At 38.8% G+C, this 15,902-nt stretch overlaps 1 protein-coding gene across 1 annotated transcript in view; it reads right to left on the bottom strand.

Annotated features, from left to right (window-relative positions):
* Positions 1-15,902, bottom strand: part of LOC150088919 (A disintegrin and metalloproteinase with thrombospondin motifs 9-like) — a 440,936-nt gene that overhangs the window by 327,830 nt on the left and 97,204 nt on the right. The window contains exon 3 of the mRNA XM_090370359.1: positions 3,730-3,892. Coding sequence (XP_090226485.1) covers positions 3,730-3,892 — 163 coding nt within the window. The remainder of the gene's footprint in view (positions 1-3,729; positions 3,893-15,902) is intronic.

Below are 15,902 nucleotides of genomic sequence, written 5' to 3' on the forward strand. Positions count from 1 at the left end.
GGAAGTTAAAGCCATCTGTCCCCATTGTCCACTCTTGAGATATACTGTAGGATGGAAGCATTTCAAATACAGCATTCATTAAAGGAATAGCTGCGGTGACTTCAGAGTCATTGGTATGTTAATGGGAATGCAAGGAGGGTTCACAAAATATTATCATATCTCTGAGCCATGTTTTTCCTTAAATTTAAGAGTTAAGTGACTGGTAGAGACACGAAAGTTATCATGGTCAACAAACTACTTTTTCTAATGAGTTAATGGGTTTTTTCTTAGTTTGAATTCCTGACATCGCATAAAACAGGATCATTTACTCAGGCAGCGCGGTTTCTCATTTTTAATCCATGTTATTAACAATAAAAATTTCTGACGACACGTCAGGAATATGCCAAACTGTTAGGTTATTTTATAATGATGATTCTGAACATCAGTTTAGCAAGAATACATTTGAAACGATCTAAAACCATCCTGAAGCCAAGCAGAGAAAACTTCTTAAATTTCTGATACAAGATTTAAAAAAAAAAAAGTTTTCTATGATACTCTTAAGTTACGTAGTTTATAAAAGTATTTTTCTTATGTCTGCCGTCTCATAAAACAGGTAAACCCGTCTGGAGAATGCAGACTCTGTAACCTTTGTCTGAATAACTGGAAGCAACCACCGCTTGAAAGGTTCAACAGGAAGAAAATCTTTCTTGACCCACATCTGCCTATCCCGGCTGTTAACAAAATGCTAAGTTGTTTCTAGGAACACATCACCGCTTAAGTCCACGTGCAAAGAGAATCGAGGAAGAAATCGAGTTTAGCCGACTGTTCTTTTAATGTCTTTCTAATGATAACAACAAGCGCGCTCCCGTAGATGAAACAGGATTGAATTACTAAATGTGGAAAGAAGCTGTTTTATTACCAAGTGTCATTATGAGGATCCTACATTTGAATTTAAGAAGGAAAGGAATTTGTACCTGTAATGAGGACGTGGTGAGTGGAAGGAGGGTGATATCTGAGGAATCTACATAAAGCTTTACTTCATTTCAGTTTTTCATCATCATTTCAAATACTATATATGGGCTAGTAAAATATGCAACTTTAAGGTTGATGTTGTGGTAGGGATTTCCCGGAACATCCGCGACTAAAGCCATATTGCTCCGTGTCTGTTGTCTGTAAATTGCGTGTGGTCTATGGTCGATTTTCTGTTTGCTGGACGAAAAACTTGAGTTTTCAGGAGAAAAAAAAACCATGGTACCCTCGCTCGAGACCGACTAACTCAGCCACGTTGTGAAAAAGGCCCATAATTTCTCCCGTCATCGACGGGACTCTAACTCGGGTCTTTTCCACCCAGTGTGGGGAGGACGACGATCTTACCAACTGTGCTACCCACATGGGTTGTAATTTTAAGGAGAAACTTAACAGCGGATATTGTAATTTGCTTTGCATTATTAGGAACCTTTTCCATGGATTTCCGCAAGCAGTTAAATTGATCCTAAAGCAGTTTTAGTCCGGTAATTTTAAGTGTTTGTTTAACTTTATTTTTATTTTATTTTACTTAGTAATGCCTGCATATAAAGCTTGAATAAATAATTACTAGAAGAAATTTGTTCATCCACCATTTTATTCTGAAAAAATACATATTAATATTGCAGGTCACGTGTAACCTGTGCCTCATTAAAAAAACCACAGAATTCATTCTGACCTTTACAAAAAATCTTATAAAACTACATGAGTGCAATTAAGACCAAATGGTCTTGAGTTGGATTGAGAGATGCGAAAAACGTATTTTCAGAATGAAGGAAATTTGTATTACAGAAACAATTCATGTGGAAATAACACATGATTATATTCTCTCTCTCTCTCGTTGTTGGATGCAATAGATCTTTGAATCATGATTGCAGCACTTAGAAGCACAGGTTAGGAGATTATTACTGTACCGGACTAGATTAACCTTATCTTGCTGCTTTTATCCTCCCTACTAAACATCACTAAGCAACCATTAGAGGGATGCTTTCAAGCATGATAACAGATGCTCGTGCTCCAAAGTGACCACTTTTTTTTTTCTCTCCCCCATTCCTTGGACTTGCAGTTTCTAATCTGAGCACACGTGTGTGTACTTAATATCTCCTGGGGAGCACTGACCTCCATTTAACAGCCGAGACATTACATTTCGGCACCAATGGGTTGCCGCTGATTGTTTACAGAGGCTACCCAAATTCGACTTCAGGACGGGGTCATTTTTAAAGCGTGCAGCTGGTGCTTTTGCACGTGTCGACCAGCTAAAAGTAACGCAACTTTCCACCACAAATGAGTAATGAAATTGGCTGTTTTCCCTTGCGTTCTTCCGGTACGCAAGTGCAAGAAGGAATGATAAAACCCATTTTAGAGACACGTTAATTCAGTATATTTGTCCTAAAAATTGCCTACACGATTCTGGAGAAATTAGAAAATATAGGTGGTATTTATGTGAACCTTTCCCATTGAAAAATATCTTCAGTACTTCAACGTAGGAGGTATTGTGTTGTATAATGGTTTTCATTCGCTGCCCTGCCCTTCCTTTAATGTCGTTCATGAAGGAAATCTAGTAAAACTTCTACAGTATTTGGTGTTTTTTAGAGAAATGAGAAGTTTGAAGCAATTGTTGCCTGAGGACGAGATACTTAGTCTTAAAAGCGCGTATTTGCAGTAAATATAAACCAGAAAAAATTACTTACAGTTAAAGTACTGGCTATAGAGAAAATATCTCTTGCATTTTTCGGGTTTGTAATTAGAATTACACGAACCAGTGTAACTGAAAATACTTAGGGAATTTATATATTCTGTAATGCATTTGAATGAATTAGTATATTTTGTTCTTTAATTAAAAATTTTGTTTGCCTTTCCTACTTGATGCTCAAACCGTGAAATCGCAAATTTTGATGCACTGTAATTCTGTTCCATTGGCATTAAACTAGTGCATCTTTCTTGCAGTGACCCCGTGTTATACGCAATAGCCAACCCACAATTCGCACAGTAGTAAATTACATTCAAGTGAATGAAATTTTGTCGACTATGTTTTAAATATTGAATGCCACAAATGCAGAGTTTAATGGAAAAATACAGTTTTATGCGATTTCTGCAGTGATTTTAAAAACCACTTTCAAAAGCCAATTTCAAAATCAGATTACAAATCAGAATTTTTGATCTGATTTGATTAAGACAAGATTCAGATTCTTACCACTACAAGTGAAAGTAAAAAAAAAAAAAAAAAACAAACAAAAACCCGATTCTGAGCAGAGGTAGAAGATCTTCAACCGTGTGAATGAGACTGTTATACATAAAGCGACAGAGAAGCATATTATCCCCCCCTTCCCCAGTAACGCTGATTGGGGATCATATGCTTGTTTAACACGTGCCTCTGCTGGGAACAATTTTCTGTTCTACAAAGTCAATTTGCAATTGAGGAAGATGGAATTCTATCATCAAAAGCTACTGTGATTCCTGTTTTAAAATTTAAGTTTTATTTCAACGGAAATAGTATGTACTTTTAAATATGTACTTTTTAAAAATACATTTCTACTCATATTTTACTTCACCAATATGCTGTTTGAAAGACCTAAAATAGAAATATGATTATACCTGATACCACTTATCTGGTTCTCTTATTAACTGGTATTTAAATTTCTATTCGATATTAATAGTTTATGTAAAATATAAATCTAGGAACTCTTACCTGATCAGTCTATTCTTTATTGAAAGAAAAATTCTTACCTTTAGTATCACAAAATGATGATTTCCCTTTTGGGTTGTTGCTAATAATAGAAGGAACCAATGGAGAAATTATGTGTGGTATAGGATTGCTGGTCTCGTCAGATGAGTGATGTTCTAGTGGTTGTATCGTGAAATCCTTGTCCGAAGTGTGGATTAAACCAAACTGGAACAAATGAAAAATTGTTAGTTATGGCTAAATAACATTTAACATACAGTAATGAATTAGTTAACTTTTAGAGTGAAAGAAACAAGATAACTCTTGACCATTTAATATGATGCACATGAGTCTTACAATATATATTTTTTTTCTTTTCATGTCTTATTCTTAAGAATCATCTTACACTAAAACTCTCGAGTCGATGCTGAAGAAATCTCGCTTGGATAGCCCACCTGATGGCATACTTAGCTATCATTCGAGACTGGAATATTCATCAAAATATTTATTGGGGGTGATGGCAGCAGGTTACTTAGCAGTATTTTTCGGAATGAACGTGGTATCTTTTCTTTAGTGCAGTATAAACGCATCTTTTCAATATTGTACTAAATTTTGCCCGTTTACCACTGTTTATAAAAACCGATGAAGCGATTTCTTTCAACTACATTATGTTTCGCAACTGGTCGATCATCACATCACAGGTTTCATTTCATTTTATTTAGATAAAACTATGATGGGGTGTTTGTTGCTTATTTTGAGGTTTATAAACGACTCCTAATTTTAATTAATACTGAAAGCTTAAGAAAAATTGGGATGGGGAACAAGAACGTCAAGAAATGAGCGTACATACTCCAGACCATTACGCTACCGATTTCTATGGAAGTGGACTTTTTATAGTACACTGTGTGTGTGTGTCAGAAATAACAAGTTAGCAGCAATCCAGGCATATAGAAGCGTAGTACTATTACTTCATAATTTTTTTACTAGTAGGACAAGTTTAAAATATAAAATCAAAACATGAAACGAAGCAAATAGATGAACCACCGTTCTCAGTGTCATTGGTATACAACAAAAAAGGGATTTTAATATACTTCTTTTGCCATACCTTTTAAAAACAGTGTGTAAATCTGTTTAGAAACTTTAAAAACCATATCAGAGCTAGTGACCCTCTAGCAATATCCTAAGTGGTAGAATCAGATGGACTTCATTTAATCTAGATCATCGCAAAAATATCCAATATAGTGGTTGTGTCGAGAAAAGCATCTCTCGGTATCTGATTTTCACCGTGTATCTAATAGCAAGAGAAAGTGTCACTTTGAAAGTTATTAATTTGACTTATTTTTCTGTAAAATTTGAAACCAAAACAGGATATAAAAGTTCTTGCTGTGCCCGAGTCGGTCGTAGCAAGAGCTTTTGCCAGATTGTATTTAAAATCGAACCTTAAACGCGATGCGTCCTGGAGACCACATCAAGCGCTATTACTACTGTGGTCTCCAGGACCCCCTCAGACTCTGAATAAAGGTGAAACTCGAGATTGCAATTGTACACAGAAAGACTGGCAAACAGACGATTAAAAAAAATCAGGCAGACGAAAACAAATAAGTTGATCACCGAAAGATTAGACAGCACAGGGAGGGAGAGATAGACAGACAGGGAGAGATAAACAAACAGGATAATATATGTAGCTTTAATTAATAAGTGAGAAACACGGCTGGTCCAGTTTTAGTGTCTAGTAATAATAAAAACCATAATATGGCATTAAGTTATCGTTCTGTGAGGCCCATCCCACCCTCCAAGCTGTCACAAGTCATTAAGCTTCATAAACTGTGTCCTCATTTGTGTTACTTCATTTGGGCCATGACTTCCAGAAGCTTGTAACTGACATTTCATCTCCTTCTTACACGTGTTTACCACAGAAAATCAGTTTGAAACATTTTATGCATCTTCTGTAACTTGTGTAAGAGTATTTGTGCAATGACAAAGTCCACATGTCGCCACTTGTCTCAATAAAACGTATGGATTGTGTATGACTTGAGATGTTTACACATAGACCAGCTGTATCATCCACATCTTTACGGCGAAACCGGGCTTTCTGTTTGGGCGTTAAAAGAGGAAAGTCCGTAAAATACCATATAAGGAAATTAAGAGGCACCGAAGAAAAATAAATCAAAATTTGTAAGATACAGTAATTGTAAGATCTCAGTTCCTGTGTATTTTAGTTTAATTTCCGATATTGAGGGAAATGAGGGGAGGCAAATGTGTCAAGTGGAAACATTAAACGATCCATTAAAAACTCAATGGGGGAGGAAACATTAACCCAGAAAATAACGTCAGCACGACCCAAGGGGTGTTTACTCTTGTCTTAAACACATTAGGATTCTGTAGCCATGACGTAAGAAGTGGCGAAGGCTCACAGACTTGGTGGCGACAAACATTGAAAGAAAATGGGAGAAAATTATGTAATATACTTGTAGCTTCATTACGACCATTGAGAGTTAGAATTAGGCCGTAGAAATTAGAACTTTGGAGGAAACAGAAGAAATAGGTCGAAATTTGCACGGCCATTCGTATCAAATTATGAATTTAAAGTTAAATAATGATAATGTGCTAACATATCTGGCTTCATTTTTTCAGGAATAAAATCATGCAACCTTTCCAAGACCATATTAATTGCTAAATTTTATGAATTAAATCATTGAGACCTAATTAGATGAGGTTTGGACATTTCATAGGAAGAGATGAAATACACTCAGAAATGTCCAAACCTCGTCTAATTAGGTCTCAATGATTTAATTCATAAAATTTAGCAATTAATATGGTCTTGAGAAGGAATGATATAACAAAATGGATTTTGTTATATCATTCCTTTAGTTTTATAAGGTTATCCATAACCATAAATTAACCTATACATTAATTTAGCAAAGTATTGGAAAGTACTACATCTCTCATCCGTTGGTGTTGTTTCTAACTATGCTTTATATCAATACTAAGAAAACTTTTCAGACTGTTGAGTGATACGTCAAGTTAGAAAACTTTTCCAGTAATTAAGTTAGGGTATTACAGGCATTTAGTTTTTGCGTGCATTCAATAAAATTAATTTACTACTTATCTTATTAATCGTTTCTCATCTTGCTCCGTCAATGTAAGAAACCACTAGTGAGGTAAGGCGAGTGAAATCTGAATATGAGAAAGGGCTAGCAAAGAGAAGTAGCGTTCTTCAAGTGGAATCGGGTGACTACATATGCCAGTGAGTTTGACTTTTGTAGTAAGGAAGATAATGGAGTCACTGGTTAAATATGCGATTCATCTGGACAAGAATGGTGTCCTACGTAGATCTGGGTTCGTGTAATCTACCAGACTGGTCTGGTTTGTGTGGGAATTTATTAGGCACATCGGCATCTGTGGTCATAGTGCTCCACCAGACTGGTCTGGCAAAGTACAATGACGAAGTTAACAGTTATTGAAGTTGTGTGCAAAAAAACAATTATGACATTACGCTTCATACTTTAGTAAAGCCCTCATTGAAGGCCGCTGTAGAAACTGGAAGCAGTTAGAGTTACTAATAAGATTCTACGCTATCCATCTTGTTATACTGGTCCACCAGGGTGGTCCAGTGTAACAAGTTGGATCCCTGCTCTTTCTAATTTTGATGAGTATTAACAGGAACAACGGGATGAGGAGAAAAAAAAAGAGATTAAATTTTCTACGATGTAAACAGACTGCTAGGAAAACACATGGTATCCTGTCCATGAGTTTAGGACCTTTTCTAGTAGGAAGGACATCATTAGCCCTCCGCCCTAGACACCGTTTGCGTTAAAGTGGGGATTGGGTACAAAAGTTCTTCTTCTTCTAATACTGACAACTTTCTATCAGAAATTAGAAGAAAGTTTCCCACAACGCAGTTGTTGATATGGGGGTTTGGTGGCGCATAAGCTGCTTTGGCTATAATGCGCCTCCACAACGCAGTGTTGTTGTTGTTGGGTTGCAGGAGCATCGGTGACTAAGGCCATATTGCTCCATGTATATTGTCAGTTCTTAGGGCGATTTTCTGCTTTCTGGACGAAAATCCCGAGTTTCTGGGATAAAAAAACCATGCTAACTACGCCTGAGATCCACTAACTCAGCCACGTTGTGAAAAAGACAATTCCTCCCGTCATTGACGGGATTCGAACTCACGTCTTTTCTACCCAGTGTGGGGAGTACGGCGATCCTACCACACAACGCAGTGAACCAGTGGTTAGGGATAAAGATGGGCCAACACGCTACTAATTTATTTGAATAAATTCATGTTTTATTCCTCCAGCAGTCAGCGCGGTACCACAGTGGTATCGTCACCGTCTTTCCTACACCGAGTGGAAAAGGTCCGGGTTCGAATCCCGTCGATGACGCGAGGAACTTTTTTCACTCCGTGGCTGAGTTAGTCGGTCTCAGGCGTAGATAGCAAGGTTTCCCCTCCCCCAGAAACTGGGTTTTTTTTTCGTTCAACAAAACAGGCAAACCGACCAGAGAACACACGCAATTTACCGACAATACATATATGGAAGAAATTCTAGATGACCATAAAATATAGTTTTGTTTATTCCTCCAGCAGGTTTTACTGTCAGTATATAAGAGGATGATGCTTCTAACGGTTTCCTCCATATGTGCAATGTTCTATCTACTATAAGGAATTACTCTCGTCAAGTGGACAACTGTAGTTTTCAGAATGAATCTGTACCATCATCCCACTTAAAAGGTACGTTTTCCATTTATTTTATTTTCACTCTAAAATTATCACACACAAATTCGGGCGCCTCCATAGCCAGGTGGGCAGGAGCAGCAGCAGTGCGTAGCACACGCTTCTTGATTAGACCGGGGTTCGAGCCCGTGAGCCACCAAATACGGAGGACGCGTAAAGGTCAGGGAATGACCACCGCATATCCCCGGAGCAATATGGCCTTAGTTGCTAATGCTCCTAAAAACCAAATAACAACACAAATTCGCACTCAAATTATTATATTAGAGCCACCCGTAATCTCTTACATATATGTATTATGGCTGTAAATTGCGTGTGTTCTCTGGTCGATTTGCCTGTTTTGCTGGACGAAAAAAAAACCTTGCTATATATGCCTGAGACCGACTAACTCAGCCACGGAGTGAAAAAAGCCCAATAAAGTTCCTCGCGTCATTGACGGGATTCGAACCCGGGCCTTTTCCATCCGGTGTGGGGAAGATGGTGACGATACTACTATGCTACCCGCGCAGACACAAATTCAAATTATTATTTTAAGGGCACCGGACTTGTCGCTCATATCCGTATGTGTGTAGAAGCGTGCGTTTTCGAGCCGATTTTAATGTTGTGCACTTAAAAAAAAAAACGAATAATTCACAGGAAGAGATGGAACGCTACTCCTTCCGCTAACTACAGCCTGGATTGATGAGGCAGTTATTACAAAATTCCTCTAGTATTTTACGAGATTTAAACCGGGACTTTATCAAACGAGTGACAAGTGGCGAATGTATTATTGTGTACTGCCGCGGAGGACGTTTTTCTAATGTAGATTATTTAGTTGATTTAGTAGAGTTCTGCTAAAATAAGTGGCACTGATTTTGGAAGTGGCAGATGATGCATTGTTTCAGTATTCAAATACAGTACAACATTGTTATGTTAGAAATACCAAATATTGTAACGACTTACATATTCAAAGTTTATCAAAGTATGCAAGTTTATAAAAGTATTGTTGAGTTTTTCATTGATTCGATTTATCCAAATTGGTTCAAGTTATTTGTTTGAACGTCAGGATTGATAGAGGATCCATGTGAATGATGTGATGTGATGTGTTTATTAATCTCTTTTATGTTAGTCTACAGCCATTCGAATAGGAATCTATTCAGCTAGAGTAGGGGACATTGCTATTTTTTTTGTAAAGAACATTTCACCTCACAGCACAGCGAAGTGGATCTCATAGCTTAAGAAGCGATCTGCTCCACATTCACCAAATACACTGATAGGCTTCATTCATAACCTCATTCTGTGAAGGTTATGAATGAACCCTATCAATAGATTGCAGCGAATCTAAAGCCGAACTTCTTTAAAATAATAACAGTGTACTTCAACATACCGATCCCAAAGTACGAAGCAGAAATAAATGAACAAGAAAGGCTAACGAAAGCGTTAGTGATGGCCAGAACGCCAACTCCGCCAGTTAGAGGAGACCAACACCTGGACTTGATATACCACTGATATATCTTGACAACCACACCCAATATTTTTCAGATCACTCACCAATTAGCACTGAATTCAGTCATCAGAATGACAAACAACGAAGTAATAAGGAACAAAAAAAAAAAAAAGGATAATAGTGAAAGAGATTTTTTTCTGCATAAATCATAACCTTGAACTCCTGTCATCACATGACTTTCAGAGTATAGCGAAGTATCCATTGATAAAGCAACACTGAATACCGTGTTAGGCCTCCGTTCAAAGGGATAACAGCCGCTATGAAACATTTTTATAAAAGCACCCCGAGTTTTGCCAAAAATGGTTTCAGCGATGGAACCCTACTCCCTCCCTCTGCTACTTCTTTCGATACGTAATGGACCCTACATCACTGATTCAAAAGATCCAAGTTTTAGACGAAGCTGCCGAAGACCTGAGAGATTTCGAAGATTACCTACAGTCTGTTGAACTAAGTATAAACTAGAGAAAACTGCGCAGATGTCCTTCACACATCTGAAAAACAAAAATTCCTGCAGAAACCTGAAGTACTAATACCCAATGTATGCTTAAACTATTTGGACATATTTTTCAGGTAGTTACGTTCGACAGTTGATGAATCTTGAATATTGGCTGATGAGGTGGATGAACAGGGTGTCAATGAAACCGTTTCCAATATTTCGCGCGGTCCTGTTCTCAGACATAAATCTGACCCCATCCCATCTGGTAAGTTGTCATCACTTTGGAGAGTGAGGATCACTTTCCAGAACAAGGTACACGCTGACATACAGAGCTCATACATGCTCCATCTCCTGACGATATCATTCAGAAACCACGGAGAAAAACGAAATAAATTGACTCGTGCCTGTCCCTCGAGCAATTTCTTGACAAACGTGGAGTGCTTCAACTGAGCGTTCTGTTAAATACAATGGATAAATTTAATAAGTTAAATATTATTTCGGAAAAATTTTGCAATGATATATCCTATAGGAAGCAATAGCACAGTTGGTAGAATAGTCGTCCTCCTAACGCCGGGAGTGACAAGACCCAAGTTAGAGTCCCGTCGATGATGTTAGGAATTTTTATGGGCCTTTTTCACAAAGTGGCTGAGTTAGTCGGTCTCAGTCGAGGGCAGCATGGTTTTTTCCTCCCGGAAAAAAAACTTTGGTTTTTCGTCCAGCAAAACAGCAACTTGACCACAGAACACACGCAATTTACAGACAGTATATGGAGCAATATGGCCTTAGTCACTGATGCTCCTAAAATCCAATAACAAGAACACTTTAGTATTGGAATAAAGTAATATTATTATTACAATTTATTCCTAAAGCGTTTGCTTCACTTGGTCCTTATCGGTTTTATAAGGAAAATAAATGTGTAGTAACAAATAGCAAATACTACAGCTAGTTTTTCATTAAAAGCAACAGTTGGTTCAACAGCCACTGTTCTTACACACCAAACACGTGTTCGTCGTTAAATGACAGAGTTGACCTCTCGAGGCGCCACTCTAAATGACTCTGACCTTACACGGTGCACGTGCCATGAATGTACTTTAGAAGGAGAACGTAAGGAAAAATTCTGGGTGACTGAGTGGATAGGAGTAAACTTTAAGAAAATGAAAGTGTTTAGCCCAGCGGCACGCGACCCCCATATCCACCTTACTTGGTCACATAGTACCTCTTTATGTTCATATTGGGAGGTGCATTCAAGTAGACCAGCAAAAAGGCAGTCTATTCGACTACTCTTGTTTCAGTTATGTGTGGTCACCCTTCTACTACAAAGCTACATTTAAATGGCCTTAAAATCAGATTTAAAAGTGTGATGGAATTTTATGAACTACCACTCTATTAAAATAGATCTTTACTTTCAAAATCATTGCTTAGTATTACGGTAGAGGGTATTATACGATTTAGTCTATCACATAATAAGATAATTTTGTATGTAATGTTTACTTAAAGTCAGATTCTATTGTTTCTTAGAAGCAGCTGGAAATGTTTACTAATTTTTTCCAGTTTTTACCCTGCCCTGATTTAAATTAACTTCTGTCAAATACAGACCTTCAGGTTCTCGGTCAGGAAAACCAGAAGTCGTAGTAGTAGTAGCAGCAGCAGCAGCAGGGTTTTAGGAGCATCAGCGACTAATACCATATTGCTCCGTGTTACTGTCTGTAAATTGCTTGTGTTCTGTGGTCGATATTCTGTTTGCTGGAAGAAAAACCCGAGTTTCCGGGAGAAAAAACAATGTTACTCTCGCCGACCGACTAACTCAGTCACGTTGTAGAAAAGTCCCATAAAAATTCCTTACATCATTGATGGGACTCGAACTCCGGTCTTTTCCACCCGGTGTGGGGAAGAACGGCGATTCTGCCAACTTTACTACCCACGAGGGAGTGTTTAGTAAATAATGAGCAATTATTACATACTTGTAAGACTAGGATAAGCGTATAATGGATTCGATATGTCAATACTGAAAGAAAAATAAAATGGGCTATCACAGCAAACTTCGTCAAGGGACTATAACTGGGATAATCCATTGGGGCCATAACGTTTCGTACATTTCGCTGAATGCAAGCAGATCAAAAGGGGAAAATTAGTATAGTAAGCATGATTTCAAAACATTTGTCAATTTAGATAATGTATTTGGAAAAAAATAGTGGTCCCACATGTTAATATATTAGGAGATATAAATTATTGTGATTTATTAGTAGACGAAAAAGTTAGTGCAAAGCATCATTTTCAGTTCGTAGTAAATCACCGAAGTAGGTGAAATGGGAATTTTACCGTGGTCTGAGGCTTTCAGCCCTAAACCCTTTTTAGTACTTTACTATCGCACACTGTCTGGCATTTCTCATTTTGTGAAGTTAAACTTCATAACTGGGTTGTAACTCATTGTATCACTGGAGTACCTACCCGTCCACCAATGAGAGGCCAGGAAGCTTCGAAACGGTGCCTTCTGGGTGGTGGTATCCGGCGAGAATAAGTTACATTACTTTTCTTTACTGGAGAAGCATTGCTTATTCGAGGTAGTGCAATAACAGGGAACTCGTGAAGGCTTTCACAATATGAGAAGTAACAAATTTTTGTTCTCTGTCAAGAAGCTCAGGCGACCCTAGCGGAGAAGAGCCAGAGAACGATTGGTTGGTTTAGTGTTTAATGGCGCATTGGCAACAAGGCCATAATGCGCCGCTAGAGAACGATGGATAGCCTGGCTCACCTCCCAGTGGTGGTGGACAATGTGGAGCCCTACTAGGGGCCCTGCTGCCCAATAGCCAGAAACAACAACAGAACATAACACAACCTTAACATAAACCACACGCTACACTTAGTTCTGGTTTTTACAGAGTGCCGTATTCCTTCACAAGTGTACTTTTGGCGCGGATGTCAGAAACCATTGGTGGTGCCTTACCCTAAACACTATGCTCCATGATATTTGTTACCTCTGCATTTGCCAAACGTCCTATAGTTCCTTTCTAAACCCGCTGTGTTTTGGAACTTATACAGAATAAAATCTTGTATAAGTTTTGATTTAGTCAAGTTATAAATTCCTTTCTCATTGGATACCAATGACTCAAATAACTGTAGCTAGTTGAGGAAGAAACATTGATTAGACAGTTTTAAAGTTCAGTTTTGTTAATATATTCAGTCATTTATTAAAAAAAAAAAATATATATATATATATATATATATATATATATATATATATATATATATAGTTACTCCCATCAAAGCCTTGGAACGATGGGAGTCGAAAGTAAACATTCTCGTCAACAGTTGGTTTAAATAGAAGAAAATAACAGAATCCACACGTAATCGCCTCCGTGCTTCTGGCTGCCAGATTCTACAATTCTACGGACTACCGAAGGTTCACAAAGAAGGTATACCGTTAAGAGCAATTGTCTCCTGTTGTGGCTCGCCGAGTTATGAATTAGCGAAGTTCGTGTCGGGGCTCCTTTCTCCCCTAGTAGGCAAGACCACCAACACCGTCTCCAACGGGAGTGAATTTATAGAACGGATCCGAACCCTATCCATCTCAGAAAATCAAATCATGGCATCATTTGATGTAGTGTCACTTTTCACCTCCATTCCAGTGGAACTTGCCATCACATGTGCAAAGGAACTCTTGGATACGAACCAAACCTTTGGCAGCAGGACCGAACTAACACCAGACGATATCTCCACCGCCCTCAGACTGTGCTTAACAGGTGGTGCAATTATGTTCAACGACTCCATTTACCAACAGGTGCACGGCACAGCCATGGGTTCCCCAGTTAGTTCAGTCACGGCAAATATCGTAATTGAAGAATTACAGGGTCATGCATTTACGAATGTACCAGATCTCATTACTTTTTGGTATTTCTACGTGGATGATGTTTGTGGTTATCCCCAGAAATTCGGGTGACCGACTCTTAGACCACCTCAATTCTCTGTCGCCTTTCATAAAATTCACCATCGAGCTAGAATCGGACAATACCATACGTAGACACCCTTGTCCGACGCGAGAGCACGCGCTTGAAGACAACTGCCTATCGTAAACCCATGTGTGCTGGCCAATTTACCAACTTCCGGTCAGCACACGCGCGTAGCCATCTTCTTGCCAATGCACGAACCTTGCTAACCAACAATACCATACCATACATAGACACCCTTGTCCGACGCGAGGGCACGCGCTTGAAGACAACTGCCTATTGTAAACCAATGTGTGCTGGCCAATTTACCAACTTCCGGTGAGCACACGTGCGTAGCAGTCTTCTTGCCACTGCACGAACCTGCTAACCCGTGCCTGGACCAACTCTAGTTCTGTAGATGGGAGGCGCACCGAGATTGCTAAAGTCAAGGCGGATCTTGCGAGGTGTGGCTATCCAACCAATACCCTTGAGAGGGGTGACCTACAGACACATGACCACGTAACGACCAACAGGAACGTCCAAGGTAATGACTCAACCGCGATCGCCTTTATCCCAACAGGTTTCTAGGGTCCTAAAATCACATGGGATAAAATGCGTACAACTCCTAGGCAGAAAGTTACGATCCCTCATCTCTAAAGTAAAAACACCGGTTTCCACTTTACTACAAAGTGGTCTAGTCTACCGCATATGCCTCTCTTGCGGTGTCTGCACTAGCTGCTACATTGGGGAAACTGGACGACGGCTCGGAAAATGTCTTTCGGAACACGAAAGAGCCATCTGCTTAGCGGACATAGAGCACTCGGCCATTGCCGAACACGTTTGGTCAACCCACCACGACATTGACCCACACAGCGTTGTCGTGATTGTAGATAGGTATATCTCCAACCAGGCGCGTCGCCACTACCGGCGACGCGCCTGGTTTGAGTCGTTGAACATCACATGCTCTAATACCTCTGTCAACAGGAGCAGTGGATGTCGTGTCCACCCTGTCATTGAAGCAACCAATTCGATGAATGACAAACGTTCACGTGCGTCACAGCCACAGGCTTCAAACATCCAACAATTAACCATCACATCACACAGTTCATATACATGTCTGGCAGTACACGCCTTCATGTTTCACACTCTTAACTGTCAGATTGACTGATGAAGGTTAAACTAACCGAAAGCTTTTGAATGTATCTTATTTAGTATATGTATGTTTTCCAATTAATATTAAACTTGTCATTATTTATCCTGTCTCCATTTCGCTCTGTGTCCGCAATAATCCACAATAGCAATAATGAATCCAGAGCGCACAGGCCTCTTTAAATCATATATATATATATATATATATACACCGTTAAAAATAAAATTACGTTTGACACAGAAATAACCTAGTGCAACTTCCATGCCATCTATCGTTAATCGACAGCGTTATACTATCTTAGGATAACCTTATCTTTAAACCGATGAAGTTATCTGAAGTTGCGTACGCGAATTATATTCTGTTATTTACGCTGTTACAGCTGGCCTTCAATAAATGCCACGCATCACAGCATGACAACTGTTCTAACTTGAAGACACGAGCCAGTTTGCTAATGTTGCGAAACAGATGCAATACTAGCACTTAAAAATAACGAAGAATTATGTACATC

The sequence above is a fragment of the Mastigoproctus giganteus genome, chromosome 3, assembly GCF_048544385.1.
Source record: "Mastigoproctus giganteus isolate SK-2022 chromosome 3, ASM4854438v1, whole genome shotgun sequence".
Classification (NCBI taxonomy): Eukaryota; Metazoa; Arthropoda; class Arachnida; order Uropygi; family Thelyphonidae; genus Mastigoproctus; species Mastigoproctus giganteus.